This window comes from Garra rufa, chromosome 3 (genome assembly GCF_049309525.1).
Source record: "Garra rufa chromosome 3, GarRuf1.0, whole genome shotgun sequence".
Lineage (NCBI taxonomy): Eukaryota > Metazoa > Chordata > Actinopteri > Cypriniformes > Cyprinidae > Garra > Garra rufa.
The window spans coordinates 50,835,176-50,854,351 of NC_133363.1; the positions used below are offsets into that span (position 1 = coordinate 50,835,176).

A 19,176-nucleotide genomic window follows, 5' to 3' on the forward strand; every position below is an offset into this window, starting at 1 on the left:
AAAATCCTGAAATTTTTTCTTCAAAAAAAAAAACCTCTTGGATGACATGGGGGTGAGTAAATTATCAGGAAATTGTCATTCTGCAAGTGAACTTTTCCTTAAACAGTATTTCAAACGTCATATTTAATTATAATTTTATCAATACTTTCGTAATTGGAAAAAAAGAAAAAGAAAAGTTAAAGTATTGAAAACAGAAGCTGAAAGTTCTTTTGAACAATGCTTAATATTATATACACTGACATTAGATCTAGGCCTCAGTTTTATCCTAAGCATTTTTGTATTTCTGTCCAAATCTAAAAAGCGAAAAAACCAAAGCTCACACAAGCGCTTCATTCTGAAGTATTTATTGTTTTTCTTCAAACCAGAAACCCCAAAAACTATTTACATAATGAATATTCAAACATTACTGTCAAAATGGTTTCTTATGACCTTTCTTGAATTGTTGAATCAATCCACCTCAGATGTGTGTGATAGCACGGATGACTAGTATAAGATCTCATGATTTCGAATCAGCCAATGTCGCTGTTATTCAACTGATCGCTTTAAAATGAACACACAGCTCTGTGAGAGTCAATACAGTATTGTTGCTTCACACACTGAATCAATAAATAGAAGAAACATGTATTTGTATCATCATTAACATTTTAAAACAGATTTTTGCATACGAGTAAAGACATCAGGCATCTCTCGTTTAATCTGACCTGCAACATTAGACAATTAATCATCTTAAAAGGGCAATACCATACTCAGGATGGGATTTATTGGTGGAGGTGATGCACGTGTCACTATCTTTCTGATCTTTCGCTCAAGAACAGCTGAAGCTGACACTCAAGCATGTGTTAGTAAAAGTACTATTTTGAGATCAAAAATGGAAAGATTTGACAACAGTTTTTCCTGCAATATTGAAAATGTTATAGATCTGTGTGGGGATCATTTGTAAATGTACTCTAAATTATTTCGCAGCTTCATAAACAATGTTTCAAGGGTTTCTTAAATAAAATCACACACTATTGTCCCAGAGCTAGCCTCGCTGACTGTTAACACTTTTTTTGTTTTACACATCTTAAGTGTGCCTTAATAGGCAAAACTCAACTGTTAAGGCATGTCATAAAAGAGAAGAAAGAAAAGAAAAAAAAATCAAACCTGAAACCCAACAGATAAAGGGAAAAGGGTTAGGGTTCTATACATTATTTACATGGCAGCCAGAGATGAAGTGTAGTGGAATTGTGTTAAGCATCAGTGAGTGATCAAAAACGATTCTTTTTGGACGTGTATGCAGGTGTATTTCAGTTATTATGTGTGTGCGGTGTTTAACTCTGGCTGCACTCGAGCAGAACTATTCTGTGCAGGTTTGAGATCTCATAGTTCGCTGTTCCAGCATTCACAGTTCACTCCCTCCTCCTAGCGAGGAAACGCGTTCCTCTGAGTAGTCCGAATATGGTGCGATGAAGCTGCAGCCCTCCACTTCTTCCTGGGCTTTTAGTTCTCGTCATGCAGTCATCATGTCATGTGCTGTTTGAAATTCCTGACCTTGGGATCGTTCTCTGAAGGACGAGGACAGGAATTAACAGGAGATGGAGATGCGACACGAAGCGCTGGAGAGCCTTCGTCTTCATCTGAAGATCTGGAACAGCAAAGATCTAAGGAAAACAGAGAAAAGGAGGAAGGAATTATTTATCACGTTATTTAGGAAAAAAAAAAGGAGAGTAGATCTAATGCTTTTTTTTTTTTTTTTTTTTTAAATGTAGAGCCAAACCAAAAATTATTCAGACACCAGATAGCATTTTTGATATTTTTTTTACTAGTGGGAAAAACCAGGAAACTAGTAGCAAAATAAACTGTGATATATTATACCCAAATATTCTTCATACAGTGGACTACCAGTAAAATTGATAACCAAAAATTTGATTTAACACTTTGACTTGACCATGTTTTGTTACATATATTTCCATCAAAGTTATGACATTATAAAAATGAATTTGTTCTGAGAGTTTAACTCTTGAGTTTGTCATTTTTTACCATTTTCTGAACTACAGCGAACAAACTGTGATAATGTGATAATGTGAAATGTTAAAGGTGTCTGAATAATATTTAGTTTGACTGTACTTGTATTTCTAATATATATTTTTTTTTTTGTATTTTAAATAGATTTTTTCTTTTCTTTCTATGATGTTCTGGTAGTTACCAAGTCATTTCTTGTCACAAACCTTAACCTAAAGTAGCTCAAGTATTACTTTTGGAAGGAATAGGGGAAGGAAAATCAACAAATAAATGAATAAAACAATGAATGAATTAACACACACTGGTGTTCAAAAGTTTCAGGATCAGTAAGATTTTTTTAAAGAAGTCTTTTCTGCTCATCAAGGCTGCATTTATTTGATTAAAAATACAGCAATATTCTGAAATATTATTGCAATTTAAAACAGCAGTTGTCTATTTTAATATACTTTAAAATAGAATTTATTCGTGTGATCCAAAGCTGAATTTTCTGCATCATTACTCCAGTTTTTAGTGTCACGATTCTTCAGAAATCATTCTAATATGCTGATATATCATCAATGTTGGAAATAGTTTTGCCGCTTAATATTTTTTTGGCCTGTGATACTTTTTTCAGGATTCTCTGATGAATAAAACATGAAAAAGAACAGCATTTATTTAAAATAGAAATATATACTGTAATATATATGCATGTAATATTTGGGGTGAGTGATTTTTTTCTTTCTTTCTTTGAATGAAAATAATACATTTATTCAGCAGGGATGTGTTAAATTGATAGAAACTGATAGTAAAGACTTATTTTGTTAGAAAAGACGTCTATTTTAAATAAAAGCTGTTCTTTTTAACTTTTATTCATCAAAGAATCCTGAAAAAAGCATCACAGGTTCCAAACATTGATAATAAATCAGCATAATAATGCTTTCTGAATGGTAGTGTATATTGCTAAAAAATATTTTTATTTTAAATAAATGCTGTTCTTTTTAATGTTTAATTCACCAAAGAATCCCCAAAACAATCCAGTATTGATAATAAATCAGTATATTAGAATGAGAATCGTGTGACTCTGAAGACTGGAGTAATGGATAATGAAAATTCAGCTTTGTATCACAGAAATAAATTATATTTTAAAAGTATATTAAAAAAGAAAGCTGTTATTTTAAATTACAACAATATTGCATGATATCGCTGTATTTTTTATCAAACAAATGGAACTTTGAGCATGATAATTATTTAAAAAAAAACATTTAAAATCTTACTAATCCCAAATATAACCAAACAAATGAATGAATAAATGAATAGTGTTCATTACCAAACAGATGGTCTTGTAGTGCAGCAACCACTTCAAGCCAAAGGTGAACTTCAGCCATGCAGACAGCAGGTGGCGGTAGAGCTGATGGAGCTTATTGATTCTTTATCTCCAATATACCAAAAAAAAAGTCCTCCAGTCTTTTTTTTGCTGTTTTTTTTTTTTTTTTTTTTTTTTAAGTCTTTCAGTCATCAATGAAATAATCAATTCCAGTCCACAAAAAATAAAAGAAAAAAAAGAAATTGCGTTGGCTAGCACCCTGGACCGAGCGGTTTAATCCTTTTTACATAACGGAGAACACTGTTAAGTGAATCTGTTCTGAATCTCCACATTGTAACCAAGTTTGGAGACTGTTCGAATAGTCTTAAATATCAACATTGTTCGGCGAAAAATCCTCCATGGGAAAAATTCCAAGGATTTTTCCACAAGTCCCAATGTGTCCGAAGCTTCCCTTATCCATTTACGGTAAAGCTTACATGGTGGTGCAACCACCATAAGGAGAAAGAGTCTCATGCAAGGGCGTCAAAAACTCTCCAAGCGTCCATCTGCTGACAGAAAGCGGGCATCTTGCGTTCTGTCGTCGCTCTCCAAGCCCAAGTGAAAGTTCCTCACAGTTTTGAGCAATTGAAAAGTGCATAGTGAGGGTATCAGGGCAGTGCTAGTCCCTTTGTTATCTTTATGAAGATGATGGCCATGACACCCCATGACACACACACGCACACAAAAAAAGAAATACAAAAATAATAAAACACGTTCACACTGTCCAAGGAATTATCTGGCAGAACTGAGGTCATACATTATGTTCTTTTCTTGTTCTTCTCATCAACATCCATCACAGATATGTCCATCCAAACTAATCCACAAGCCAAAAAAATGATTGGGTAAAAGGGAAAAAATGTTAAAGCATTCACTATGCATCTTACAGTACCAAGAGGTCATCTGTGCTGTCTTGATTTTTGCCTTCTTTCCAGGTACATAAAGCATTTCTTCTGTCTTGATGAACAAATCGATTCCATACAAAGATTAGTCAAAGGTAAACAAAAGAACAGAAGTTCGGTAAACAAAATATGGTCGCCTTTTGATTCTTAAAAACACACCCTGTCCGTAAGATAAAGGTACACGAAGAAATCTTTGATGTAATTCCATGACTTGCGTTCCAGCGATCCAAGTTTGTTTCAGTCAGCAAGGTACATAGGCTGCGCTCATATCCACATGCAAAGGAAGGGGCTGACGTCATGCCATTAAAGTCCCCCGAACAAAATGATTCTCAACTGCAGAATCGCATATTCAATCACCACAAAAATAAAGGGGGGAAAAAGCACCCACAAATGTCTGTGCGGTTTGTAAACAACCAAAACTCCAGTATGGAATAGAATATCTTTTTTAAGTTCTCATTTTCATAGTCAAAGTCTGTATGAACAGGATTGTAGAGGCAGTGTGTTTTTGTGGTAGCCTTTCGTGAACGACTTTCGATTTCGTTCCTGATCATCCTGTGTTGAGCAACTCCATCTACACCGTTACATTTTTGGAATACATTCAACATTTTTTTTTTTTTTAAGAAGGAAAGAAAAAAGTACACAAATGCACTTCACATGGTGGCAACTAAAAAAAAAAAAAAATCCAAGGAAAATTTCCAAAACGAACAAAAAAAGTAGCAGCCCCAAGTGCTCTTCCTTTGTAGTCCAATACTTTGTTTATAGATTCATATATAATCATATATAACATTAAAAGAAAAAATAAATCACCATCATTGTCGTCGACAACAACAACAATGAACAAGTAACAAAATATACAAACATTTTGTGCACCGCCGAGTGCACTTGCACAGTTTGTTGCGATCGTTTTTTTTTTTTTTCAGCCAGAAAGAGTCAAAACCTCAGTCACTCGAGAGCAAGAGAGTGGACAGAAAGGCAATGTTAGGTCACATCCTCCAAATATCAAACATTTCTTTCATCCAAGCATCCCCAGGCTACAATAGAACTGTACAGAGATAGGCTCTTGGTTCATAAGCATGGGAGGCATGTGGGGGCGGAGCCTTCCGAAGGAAGCCACGCCCCTTTGCTAAAAAATAATGTCTCAATGGCAGCAATGAAGTCTAATCATTCGCCCTTTAGTTCTTAGGCACACATGTGGGGACAGAAAAAAACCACAAACACACACGCACGCACACGCAATGCAACGTACGTACCACAAGTAACCATTTCCTAAAGGTATACAAGATTGAGCTCTTCACAACACACAAACAAAACAATGCTAATGACATGTTCTGAAACCTCACAGAGGCAAAGATGAGGCAGCGGAGGCAGGAAAAGACGTCTCTTGCGCTCCCCACCATAACTAAGAGTGCTGGTTGGCGTAAAATGGGCTAAAGCTTTTGTGTTTGAATCTAGAGGTCTTTCTTTGTTGGGGAATTGAAGGGCTGGTGAAAGAGGATGTGTTGTGCCGTTGCCCCCCTCTCTCTGTCTTTCATTCATTCGTTTGTTTGCTTACATGCTGCACGTTTACAAGAGGAGTAATACACACAGTTCCTCCTGTACACAAGCATTCACATTCACACATTCGGTTCATAGAATACAAAAAAAAAGGAAAAAAAATCACTCTGAATGACGAAATGGCCTCTTTTGATCATACGTCCAAGTAAGCGATTAAAAAAAATACATTGTGCAGACTGGTATGTTTTAAACGCGCACACGCTCTCAAACAAACGTGTGTATAGACATACACACACAGGCACACGATCACAAAAATATTCATCTCTATTTTATCTAACATTTTTTTTTTTTCTTTTTAACTTGCATTTTATGTGAGTGCAAATCTTCAAGTTTTATAATCAAAGTTTTTTATAATAGCTTTACCTTTTTTAATAGAAACTTTATATATATATGTATATAAAAAAAACAACAGTGTTTGTCTTTAAAGAGAGGATTTGTTTTTCTGATAATGTCTGAACTAAAAACACACAATGGTCCCCCAATCGCCACCATTTCCTCCCAGCACAAACTCCAGTTCTGATTTAACACACACACACACACGGTATATATATATATGTGGTAATATTTCTGAAGCCATACCACATAAATATACAAGTAAATCTTCTCGAAAAAAGAAAAAGGAAAAAAACCTCTATCTTAATAAAGTGCATTAGTCTGAGTGTAAGGTGCTTAATGCTGTAAGTGCCAGAACTTTATCACCCCCCGTCCCCCGAACACACACACACACACACACACACACACACACACACACACACACAAAAATAAGTTCACACCTGTTCCCTTCCCTGTTGAATTACATTCTTCTATTCCCAGCGCAAAACCCACCCACCCCTAAACTGATACCTTACTCCTGGCTTATCCCCAAACCCCTCTCCCTCAAAGCAGTGCACATTCGACTTGCGGAGTCTGATTAGGTGGACCCGCGGGTTTAAAGGCCTCGTGTAGCTATTGCTGTGGATTCAGTAATCCTCGACCATCTCCATCTCGTTTAGACCATACCGATCAGGGCCATTATGGAATGAGTACCCTAAAATACAGACAGAGAGAAAGAGAGACAAATTAAACTTCAAAAACAGTAGAAAGGGGTTGTAGAGGTTCTCTAAAGCAGTGGTTTTTAAACTATTTTTTAAAAGCGAAACTTTGAATGCACTATACATAGCCAAGAAAGCACTCCCTTAAAGTAGTAGCTCACTTGCAGAACAAAAATGTACAGATAATGTACCCACTAGGGCTGTGCAATAAATCGCATGCGATTGTCATGCGTATCTCATCAGTAAAGCCGGTTCTGTGATTAAATCTCCATCATGTGCGTTCAGATGGCGCGGTATTTAAAACACTGAGCCATAGATCACTGAAAAGCTACACAATATCGCGTTCAAAAACGCAGATGAATCGCATTCGATTTTGAACGCGATATTGCGTAGCTTTTCAGTGATCTACGGCTTAGTGTTTTAAATACCGCGCCATCTGAACGCACATGATGGAGATTTACTACTAATCACAGAACCGGCTTTACTGATGAGATACGCATGACAATCGCATGCGATTTATTGCACAGCCCTAGTGGGTACATTATCTGTAAATTTTTGTTCCGAAAGTGAACTACTCCTTTAAGCCTAGTCCCATATTAAAATATAAGTCTGAGGTGTTTCAACTGAAAGAAACTTGCACTGACTGATCTTAAAATATATCAGTGCCTTTGGTTTGTCTCAAGATCCACTCCAGTAATGTTTTTTTTTTAAGGCACGTTTATAAAAATTACTTTTGAACTATGGCTTACACCTGTCTTAGTTTAAGCTCTGTTAACAACAACAATTATAATTTTCAACAAAATTTTTTTTCATTGACTAAAACTAGACTAAAAAGGTCAGACATATAGGCCCAGTTTCAGAGACATGGCTTAGACTAAGCCAGGATTAGGCCATAGTTCAATTCGGACATTTAAGTAATTTTTATAAACATGCTTAGAAAAAATATTTCTGGTGTGGACCTTGAGACAAAACAAAGGCACTGATGTATTTTAAGATCAGTCAGTGTAAGTTTCTTCAGATTTACATTTTAGTCTAGGACTAGGTTTAAGCCTTGTCTCTGAAACGGGGTTAGTCGACAAAACTTGACTAAAAAAAAAAAAAAAAAAAATATAGGACAAGGTTGACTAAATATGATAACTAAAAAGTACATTTGACACAGGTCTAAGACTAATTTAAAAGTCTTGACTAAGACTAATTTTTTTTTTATATATATTTAATATATAAAAAAAAGATTCCACAATCAAATAATGCCATTAAAGTGTCACAAGCCTTAAGTACAAAACACAAAGTTCTAAGCTGTATGCATTTAATTTGTTAAAAAGTATGTCATTGTTTTTCACGTTCACAAAATAGTTGTCGGACTAGTTGGACTACACTGGTTGTGCTACATGGTTGTTTTGATTCAATAAAAATAAGTCATCTGTTCAAGACTTATACTACTCTGGTCATACTGTATGTACAAGAGAAAAATAGGTTACCTAAGATGCTTGGGTCAGAGTGCAGCATCATGGGCTGTTTCTTCTTCAGCTTTGTTGCCTGATCATAGACCACACCCCCCTTCCCAGAATGCACTGCCTGGAACATTGACTGCAGGGCACTGGGGTTCATTCCTCGTACAGAATCCTAAAGAATGTGAGAATGAGAGGCAAATTCTTGGAAAATCTTGGTTCTGCCAATCATGGAAATATACACTGTCAATGGGTTGCAACTCATACCTGCAGAGGGAAGTTGTTCATGCTAAGTCCAGCCATCTCTTTGGAGAGCTATAAAAGAGGACCCAGATTTGTATTAGCAGTAGGCAAACACACACACACACACACACACACACACACACACACACACACACACACACACAATGACTTTATACCGTCCTGTCACACACACCTGCTGCTGCTGTCTCTGGTGGTTAGCTTTCTGTTTGGCACGGCGCTCCAGGAACTGTCTGGCAAACTCTTTGGCTTCGACAGTGTCGCCCAGGTAGGAGCAGATAAAGTTTAACACCTCATACGGGGACTCCACCTCCTTCAGGTACGCCACAATGGTAGGCACTGTGAACACAAACACACTCTTACATTTTGCTTGGAAACTCTCGGGCCTGCTAGGCTAATAAGTGTGTGTTTACTGCGCACATGTCTTCTGTTTGTTTTTACAAGCTGAGGGACGAGTCTAAATTACTTTCCACCAAAATTGTCAGCAAGAGCAGATGTTGTCAAAAGAGAATTTGTATTGCAGATTATTTTTTAATACAACGTGACCCAAATGAGACAAAAGCTGGTGTGTGCAAATCCTAAAAGAGAGATGTCTTACCATCCTGGGAAGAAGAGGAGTTATTGGCGGAGGTGTTGAGCGCATGCAGCATCTGTTCACACCAGGTGGTGAAGCCGTCCTGAGACTTCATCCCCTGCAGGAGTTTCAACAGCCGGTCCTCCTCCTCAGTGCGTTTACGGCCTCTTATCATATACTGCTCACTGTAGAAACACAAAAATGGTTTAGCTAGAACAAACACGTGTATAGTGCCAGCAACACCAAGGTCATAGGTTCAAATCCTAGTTTAATTTACTTTTTAGATTTTTTTTTTAATGATATGAGAAACATTTCTTATTAGTATTATCAGTTAAAAACCGTTGCTTAAGGAATAGTTCACCTAAAAATGAAAATTCTGTCATTAATTACTCACTCTCATGTTGTTCCAAACCTGTAAGCACTTTGGAGCACAAATGAAGATATTTTTGATGAAATCCGAGAGCTTTTTGACCCTGCATAGACAGCAACGCAGCTACCACGTTCAAAGCCCAGAAAGGTAGTAAGAACATTTATAAATAATAACTAGTCCATGTGTCAGTCACGCTGCTTTCAATGCAGGGTCAGAAAGCTCTGATTTCATCAAAAATATCTTCTTTTGTGTTCCGAAGATGAACAAAGGTCTTACAGGTTTGAAACAACACATGACAGAAATTTCATTTTTGGGTAAACTATCCCTTAAAGTTTTTTGTTATATCCATCTAGATATTGTTATATGCCAGTGAAAAGCTGTTAGCATGTGTTTTTTTTGTGTGCGTACCTCAGTGATGGACTGCTCCGGCTGTTCTTCAGCCCCATGTTGTTTCGAAGTGCGCTCTGGTTTTTGAGGGCTTCGTCCCAGACTCCCATTCCTCCTCCAGAGGGGCTGCCACTGCCACCAACCTTTCCATCCAAAGATCCAGCACCTCCCCACAACGAAGAGGCATCACCCCACTGTGAAGCGAGGCATCCATATTTATTTATTTTTTTCAATGGACTACAAACCAGTGATGTTTATACACTATATTGCCAAAAGTATTGGGACACCCCCTTCTAATGAACAGGTTTGACTACCGTAGTCATTTCCATGAGTACACATCTTAATGTTTAAGCATATAATGATTTGATTCTAATTGAATTGTGTGCTTCTAATTTTATAGCAACAGTTTGGACAGGACCATTTTCTATTCTAACATGACAATGCCTTTGAGTTCAAATAGAAATGATTGATTCAGTCAGTGTGGAAGAACTTGACTGGTCTGCAGAAAGCTAAGTCCTAATCTTAGCTGAACACCTCTGGTGTGACTTTAAATGCAGACCTTGAGACAAAAACTCATCACCAAACACCAATGACTTGTACATGCACTACATGGACAAAAGTATTGGGACACCCCTTCTTTAGAACAGAAAAAGGCACCTCCAAAACAAATATGGAAACATAATTAATGTATTTAAAAATTGTATTTCCATCTCTGTTGCAACAGTTTTTGAAGTGTTTAAAATTACTGTACCCATATGTACAAGTCATTAGTGCTTGGTGATGAGTTTTTAGCTCAAGGGCTGCATTTAAAGTCACACCAGAGGTGTTTAGGACTTGGCTTTATGCAGATCAGTCAAGTTCTTCCACACTGAATGAATCAATCATTTCTAATTGAACCTTGCCTTATGCACAGAGGCATTGTCCAAATTGTTGCTATAAAATTAAACATTAAGATTTGTACTCATGGAAATTACTAAAGTAGTCAAACCTGTTTATTAGAAGGCGGTGTCCCAATACTTTTGGCAATATAGTGTATATGTGGGTGCCTTACCCTCTGCTGCTGCTGGACTCTGTGCTGTTGTTTGTGCATTCTTTCAGCCTCCTGCTGGACATCCAGAAGGTTGAGGGGCTTGGTCTGCTTTCCCAGCCCAGGGATGGATCCTCCGCTCCAGCTCGACCCAGAGCTTGAGGAACCCTGACGAGGAGCCTGCTGGAGCAACTTCATCAGCAAATCCTGCTGCTGGGAGAAAAGAAAAACCAAGATATGAAGAATGAAATTGAGTGTATGAGAGAAAATGATACAATATTCAAATTTAAAATAACTTCTATTTGAATATACAGTGTATACAGTTGAGGTCAAACATTTACATACACCTTGCAGAATCTGCAAAATGTTAAGCATTTAAAAAAAAAGAGGGATCATACAAACGGCATGTTTTTATTTAGTACTGACCTGAATAAGATATTTCACATAGAAGACATTTAATAAAAAAAGAAAATAGTTGAATTTATAAAAAAATAATAATTGATTCTTAATATTGTGTTATTACCTGAATGATCCACAGCTGTGTTTTTTGTTTATTGATAGTTTTTCATGGGTCCCTTGTTTGTCCTGAACAGTTAAACTTCCTGCTGTTCTTCAGAAAAATCCCTCAGGTTCCAAAAATTCTTTAGTTTTTTTTAGCATTCTCATTTTACACAAAAAAGCTGAAAAACCAAAGAATTTGTGGGACTTCATGACTAACTCACTAGACTCATGAATAACTATCATTAAACAAAAAACTAAGCTGTGGATGATTCAGGTAACAACACGGTATTAAGAATCAAACTTTTTTTTAAACAAGGACATTTTTATAAATTCAACTCTTGTGGACTATATCGATCTATATCTTTTATGTGAAGTACCTTATTCAGGTCAGTACTAAATAAAAAAACAACATGCATTTTGTATGATACCTCTTATTTTGGTAAAATAATTTTGATTATTTGATTTGATTCTGCAAAATGTATGTAAACTTTTGACCTCAACTGTAAATAGATTTATGTGCTGGATCATTAGCATCAAATGCATTTATAAAATAAATCAATCAATAAATAAATAACACAAGGCTGTAATACCTGTTTGCGCCTATAAAGCTCCTCCTCCTCTCTCCTTTTCTGTTCTTCTCGCCTTTTTTCATCTCTCCTTTTTCTTTCCTCTTCCTCACGCTTGGCCCTGAGTTCAGCTTCTCTTCTGTCTTGTAGCTGAAACAATGCAATGAGAAGAGGAGTATGAGTCTGGTGCATTTCCTCAGATCACCAGCAGAGGCCATCAGCAGCAACTCTTACCTTCTGAAGCTGTTCTAGAATTGGACCCTGAGATGAAGAATTCATTAAGTCCCATAGATTGGCCTCACCGCCTGCTCAAGGAAAAAAAAAAAAAAACAAAGTTCATTTATTTTCAGATGCAAGTGTGAAGGAAAAAAAGCAAGTGTTTTTGTGTGTACCCGATGGCTGTGAGGCTGAGGTATGCATGTCCCACATGGACCCTGTATCTGGCACTGACATCGACCTGTTTAACGAAGGCATCATACCCTGCTCTCCACACCTACACACACAAAAAACAAACCTTGTAATGCATGAAATGTACTAAGTGACACTGCAAAAAGACAAACACGAACTCACCTGTTGATGAGCTGGAACAGCTGCTGTTGCTGGAGTTGCTGGTAAAGAGCCGTGGCAGCAGCTAATTCCTGCTGCTTCTTCAGCCGCTCCTGATCCATATTACCCTGAAAGACACAGAGAGTGTTCAATAACACACATTAAACCAGAACAGAGAGTTCAAATACATGCATTTATTCATGAGAGAGAAACTCTTGAGATATGCATAAGCACAAGATATCCATGTTTAAAGAAATTATATTTAAGACATCAAGATGTTAATGCAAATTGTAAAAACACCAATATAAATAAATTAAAGATGATAATATTTATTCCATCCTGATGGTTCTTTTTTTAATTTAAATTTATCTATTCTAAAATGGCTTAAGAGTATTTTTTTTAGCTTCATGGTATTTACCTACACTGCAAAAGTTTAGGATCAGCAAGATTTCTGATGTTTATAAAGGAACCTCTTCTGCTCATCAAGGCTGCTTTTACTTACCAAAAATACAGAAAATAACTATAATATCGTAAAATATTATTACATTTAAAAAAAAAAACGTTTTTGTATTTTAATATACTTTATATATAATTTATTTCTGTGATGCAAACCTGAATTTTCAGCATCATTACTCCAATTTTCAGTGTCACGTGATACATCAGATATCACTCTAATATGCTGATTTATTATCAACGTTGGAAACAGTTGTGCCGCTTAATATTTTTTGGAACCTGTGATACTTTTTCAGGATTCTTTAATGAATAAAAGTGTAAAAGCACAGCATTTAAATTGAAATCTTTCTTAACTTTTCATTTGTTTTAGTTCAGAAATTCAGCATTGCATCACAGAAATAAATTATACTTTAAAGTATATTAAAATAGAAAACTATTATTTTAACTCGCAATAATATTTCACAATATTGCTGCTTTTTTCTATATTTTTGATTAAATTATTGCAGCATTGATGAGCATAAGAAACTTCTTTAAAAGACATAACTTTTAAACGGCAGTGTATAAACAATACCACTATTACTACTAAAATAATTATTCAAACTTTTTAAAAGCATAATCACGCAATTTTTCTTCCATTTTTTAACAGTACTTTGTTTGCAAAATAAATTTCATTGGATTACAAGAAAAAATATATTAATGTTTTATGCCTTCATTTGATTACCAAAAAAAAAAAAAAATCATAAAATAGAATATTTCTTAGGGCCCTAAAAATTAGATTTTTGTATAATTTTTACTAAATTGCTGTTAAATTGTATATGTTTCATAATTTGAATAAAATGAAGTGCAGAAAAATAAAAACAGAAAAAAAAAAAGAAAAAAATTTGGGAAAAAAATAAAACCAATTGCATAGGGCCCTTAATTAATATGATAAATGGAGTCTATAGCCAAATTTACACTGCAAAATTTCACATTATAACAATCCAGAATGATTTGTAAGATTTGCATTTACATTTGTTAATGTTCCAAAGAAGTAATATTATTGTACTGTAAAATAAAAAAAATAAAATACAAATTTTAATAATACAAATAATTTTATATAAAAGTATAAAAAAAAGCATTTCAGTAAAGAAATTTAGGACCTACACAGACACTAGACTGTTTTTGTTTTGCAAATTATAAAATGTTTAGTTTTACATTTTGAAGTAAGATTTGAATACTTTAAGACAGCCTGCACACATTTCACACGAACACATATGCAAATGTAGACAAATACACACAGAGACAGACAGACACACGTTTACAAACACGCTTAATCCCATTTGAATTCAAACAAAAACTAATGGACAACAAACTCCGTAGACTGCAAATAACCCCATGGAATATAACGCCCAAACATTCACCCTTCCACCCAGAGACTCACTATTGCCCCCCGGGGTGGGTGAGGGCGAAGCTGGGCTTGATTCCTCACCAAGAGGGGCGGAGGGGAAGGGCCAGGGGCGAAAGGCACACGCCCCCACATCTTAATGACTTCCCCCAGCGGCTGAAATCCCTCATCACAACCACGTTTAACAAGCAGGTTCATGGCGAAATACCCCGCCTGAAACCATTCACACATCTCTACTGTACTGAAAGGACCTGAGAGAGACAGAACAGACAAAAGAGGAGGTATTAACGGACTATACTCAAAGCACTGCTCCATATGCATGAGTTGACCTCCTATGAGAGAATGCGTGCGTACCCTGAATCTCTCCTTGCGGGTCTTTGTAAAACCATTTCATGGCCGAGTCATGGGAGAGAGGAAGAGCAGAGGCTGTGTTTCTGCTCTCCTGAAGAGCCTGGGTGAAGCACTCTTCCTCTAGAGATGTGTCTTGGAGCGCTGCCACCATCTTCTCTGCCTCCTACACACATAAATCACCATCAAAAACTCTTTTCCACTCAAAGAAAGAACGTGTGCAATAAACAACGTAATTTACCTAAATTGGAAACATGTTCTACACTTTTTGTAGCATTTATTTCATTAAAACTGTACCGTTCATATATTAAATGAAAAGTTCACTTCCAGAACAAAAATTCACAGATGATTTACTCACCCCCTTGTCATCCAAGATGTTCATGTCTTTCTATCTTCAGTCGAAAAGAAATTGTTTTTTTTTTTTGAGGAAAACATTTCAGGATTTTTCTCCATAAAACGGACTTCAAAGGTGCCTATGGGGTTGAACTTCTAAAATGCAGCTTCAAAAGATCCCAGCCGAGAAATAAGGATTATTTTTATTTTTAATTGACATTTTATATACTTCTTTACCTCAAATGCTCGTCTTGTCTAGCTCTGCGTGAGCTCTGTGTATTCCGGTTCAAGACAGTTAGGGTATGTCGAAAAACTCCCATCTCATTTTCTTCTCCAACTTAAAAATCATCCTACATCGCTGTTTTGCCTTTTTTTGTGAAGGGCATTTGATCTTCTTTGCACGTTCACTTTGTAAACACTGGTTCTGTATTTCTGTTGCGATGTAAGACAATTTTGAAGTTGTAGAAGAAAATGAGATGGGAATTTTTCAACCTACCCTAACTGTCTTGAACCAGAATACACAGAGTTGACACAGAACTAGACAAGAGGAGCATTTGAGGTTTAAAAAAAGTATCTAAATTGTCAATTTTTTTAGAGAAAATAACGATCATTTCGCTAGGTAAGACACTTCTTCCTCGGCTGGGATCATTTAGTGCCCTTTAAAGCGGCATTTAAACTGCATTTTGGAAGTTCAAACTCGGGAGCACCATAGAAGTCCACTATATGGAGAGAAATCCTAAAATGTATTTCTCAAAAAAAAAAAATTTTTAACAACTGAAGAAATACAAGAACATCTTGGGTGACAAGGGGGTGAGTAAATTATCTGTAATTTTTTGTTCAGGAAGTGAACTTCTCCTTTAATTCCAGTTTCTAGCACAAAACTAATGCATTATAAAAATATGTGACCCTGGACCACAAAACCAGTCATAAGGTAAAATTTTACAAAACTGAGATGTATACATCATATGAAAGCTCAATAAATAAGCTTTCTATTGATGTATGGTTTGTTAGGATAGGACAATATTTGGTCGAGATACATCTATTTGAAAATCTGGAATCTGAGGGTGCAAAAAAATCAAAATACTGAGAAAATCACCTTTAAAGTTGTCCAAATTAAGTTCTTAACAATGCATATTACTAATCAAAAATTACATTTTGATATATTTACAGTAGGAATTTTACAAAAAATCTTAATGAAACATGATCTTTACTTAATTTCCTAATGATTTTTGGCATAAAAGAAAAAAACAATAATTTTGACCCATACCATGTATTTTTGGCTATTGCTACAAATATACCCCAGCGACTTAAGACTGGTTTTGTGGTCCAGGGTCACATATAAGTAATAATTTAGTTCTAATTTAGTCTTAGTTTAGTCTAAATCGAAGTTTCTGAAACAAAAACATTAGAAATTATTATTTACATTTATTACTAATTAGACATAGATTATAACAAAAAATATAAATAGTTTCATTTTACATGACCTTTTTCCCACCCTCTCTCTAAGAATTTAATGAGAAGTTCATTTAATGAGAGGTAAAATTTCCTGATAGGTTACACACCGCTATGTCATCCAAATTGTTCACATCTTTCTTTCTTCAGTCAAAAAGAAATTAAGGTTTTTGAGGAAAACATTTCAGTATTTTTCTCCATATACTGGACTTCAATGGGGATCAGTGGGTTGAAGGTCCAAGTTGCAGTTTCAATACAGCTTCAAAGGGCTCTACACAATCTCAGCCAAGAAATAAGGATCTTATCTAGAGAAACAATCGGCCATTTTCTTAAAAAAAGTAAAGCGCATATACTTTTTAACGACAAATGCTCGACTTGAACTAGCTCTACGATGCTCGTCTTTGCCGGTGTACTTCGGTTCAAAAAGTAGGATAGGGCGAAAAACTACATCTCGTTATTTCTTTTGTAATGGGCATTTGACTTTCTTTGCACGTTGCTTTGTAAACACTGGGTTGGGGGCTTCTGCCTACGTCACACGTGACCTTTCCAACGTAACCACAAAATGCACAAACTTGAGCTAACGCAAGATGAGCATTTGTGGCTAAAAAGTATATAAATTTGTATTTTTCTTAAAAAATGACAGATGGTTTCACTAGGTAAGAGCCTTATTCATTAGCTGGGATTGTGTAGAGCCTTTTGAAGCTGCACTGAAACTGCAATTTGGACCTTCAACCCATTGGCCACCACTGAAGTCCGCTATATGGAGAAAAATCCTGGAATGTTTTCCTTGAAAACCTTTCTTTTTGACTAAAGAAAGACAGACATGAACATCTTGGATGACATGGGTGTGAGTAAATTATCAAGAAATTGTCATTCTCAAGTGAACTAATCCTTTAAGCAGATGCTTTTTTACTATTGTACACTTAGGACCTCTGCATGGAAATAAACTTGCTGTGATTGGCTAATCCTCACAAATCTAAAATAGTTAACAATGACCTCATCAGGTGAATACGCAAAGCATCTAATAATATAATCAAACTTGTTTTTGTGGTACCTGTTGCAGGTGCTTCATGCCCTCATCATCCTCAATATCACCCCCCGGTGGTGGGAGGTCAGTAGCAGCAGAGGACAAAGAGGGAGGCGATGAAGGCAAACTGGAGGAGGCACTGGGGCTCAAATCTAACATGGCCTCTGATAACACTACAAAAAAAAAGACAATACACAAGTGAAGCATCATCCATCTACACAGCTATAGGAAAAATCGATTTAAAATGTATTTTACCTTCACTTGGTAGTTTGTTGGGAATGGAGGGGGCAGGCTGAGGCTCTTCCAGGCCAGAGGGGGCAGCAGAGGGCACAGCCTCAGGGACAGAAGTAGGAAGAGTTGGAGGGAGAGGAGGAGAAGGGGAAGGAGAAACCGGTTTCACTTCAGTTTCAGACATTGGAGCAGAGTCAATGACATCTGTAGAAAGGGAAAAGAAAGTAAGATGAAAACAAAAATCCCTTGGTTTAAAAAAAAAAAAATCTTTTTCTCACACATAGCAATCATATAAACTTTTGATAACACTTTACATTAAGGTTAATTAGTTAACATTAGTTAACAAGAACTAAGAATAAACAATACACTTACAGCATTTATTAATCATAGTTAATGGTGATTTCAGCATTTACTAATGCATTATTAAAATCTCAAGTCGTATTTGTAAACATTAGTTGATGTACTGTGAACTAACAATGAACAACTGTATTTCTATAAACATTAACAAAGATTAATAAATCGTGTAATAAATGTTTTGTTCATTCTATGCTCATGGTTAGTTAATACATTAACTAATGTAACTAATGTAATTACCCATTTTTTTCCAGAACTGTGCTTCAAGCGTCTAATTTTTTAAATTTCAGTTCCCACCTTTCTCGCTTTTTTCAGCACCATTGCCGTTCTTCTTCTCTTGATTAGCACCGTCCTCTTCCTCATCCTCCAACCCCTGGAACTCAAACTCCTCTTCTGGAATAGGATCTTTCGGGCCCTTCTAACACAACAGAAGTTGAAAAATGTAAATAAAAAAAAACCCCATAAAAACCTGAAATCATTAGAGATTAGATCTTACGGTCTCACCTTTAAAGACATAAACGCTCCAGAAGAATCAAAGGTTCCCATTTCTCCATCTTCCTCATCTGTACACCACTCTGGCAGACCGTCTCTCTCCTCCTCTGCTCCTTCGCTGCCTGCTCTCCTTCTGCCTCCCTCATTTCCTCCATCCCGGAAGTCGAAGTCAAACTTCCTGCGGCGAACTTCCCCTGGACCAGAGTGTTCCCGCCAACCAGCCGAGCGAGGACCACCATCTAGGACGAAGTTTGATAAGACTTTTTTTTAATATGTATTTTATTTTCAGCAGCCATTACTCCAGTCTTCAGTGTCGCATGATTCTTCAGAAGTAATTTTAATATTCTGATTTGCTACTTAAAAACATTTCTTATTATTATTATGGTGGTGAAAACAGCAGAGTAGAATTTGTTTAGGTTTCTTTGATGACTAGAAAGTTCAGAAGAACAGCATTTATCTGAAATGGATGACTTTTGTAACATTATGAAATCTTTTTATCATCACTTTTATCCTTACTAAATAAAAGTATTAATTACTTTACCAATTTGTTTTTTAATGATTCATTTAAGCATGATTCATATTAGTAATGATGCAG

At 36.0% G+C, this 19,176-nt stretch overlaps 1 protein-coding gene across 1 annotated transcript in view; it reads right to left on the reverse strand.

The window, feature by feature from the left end:
• Positions 1-328: 328 nt before the first annotated feature.
• Positions 329-19,176, reverse strand: part of gigyf1a (GRB10 interacting GYF protein 1a) — a 36,097-nt gene continuing 17,249 nt past the window's right edge. Inside the window, exons 9-26 of the mRNA XM_073836331.1 lie at positions 18,594-18,820; positions 18,387-18,507; positions 17,760-17,939; positions 17,532-17,677; positions 14,699-14,858; positions 14,381-14,595; positions 12,532-12,635; positions 12,354-12,454; positions 12,196-12,266; positions 11,986-12,111; positions 10,919-11,107; positions 9,889-10,061; positions 9,135-9,295; positions 8,712-8,875; positions 8,543-8,590; positions 8,306-8,450; positions 3,308-6,823; positions 329-1,640 (exon numbers count right to left, since the gene is read on the reverse strand). Coding sequence (XP_073692432.1) covers positions 6,756-6,823; positions 8,306-8,450; positions 8,543-8,590; positions 8,712-8,875; positions 9,135-9,295; positions 9,889-10,061; positions 10,919-11,107; positions 11,986-12,111; positions 12,196-12,266; positions 12,354-12,454; positions 12,532-12,635; positions 14,381-14,595; positions 14,699-14,858; positions 17,532-17,677; positions 17,760-17,939; positions 18,387-18,507; positions 18,594-18,820 — 2,399 coding nt within the window. The 3' untranslated portion in view covers positions 329-1,640; positions 3,308-6,755. The remainder of the gene's footprint in view (positions 1,641-3,307; positions 6,824-8,305; positions 8,451-8,542; positions 8,591-8,711; positions 8,876-9,134; positions 9,296-9,888; positions 10,062-10,918; positions 11,108-11,985; positions 12,112-12,195; positions 12,267-12,353; positions 12,455-12,531; positions 12,636-14,380; positions 14,596-14,698; positions 14,859-17,531; positions 17,678-17,759; positions 17,940-18,386; positions 18,508-18,593; positions 18,821-19,176) is intronic.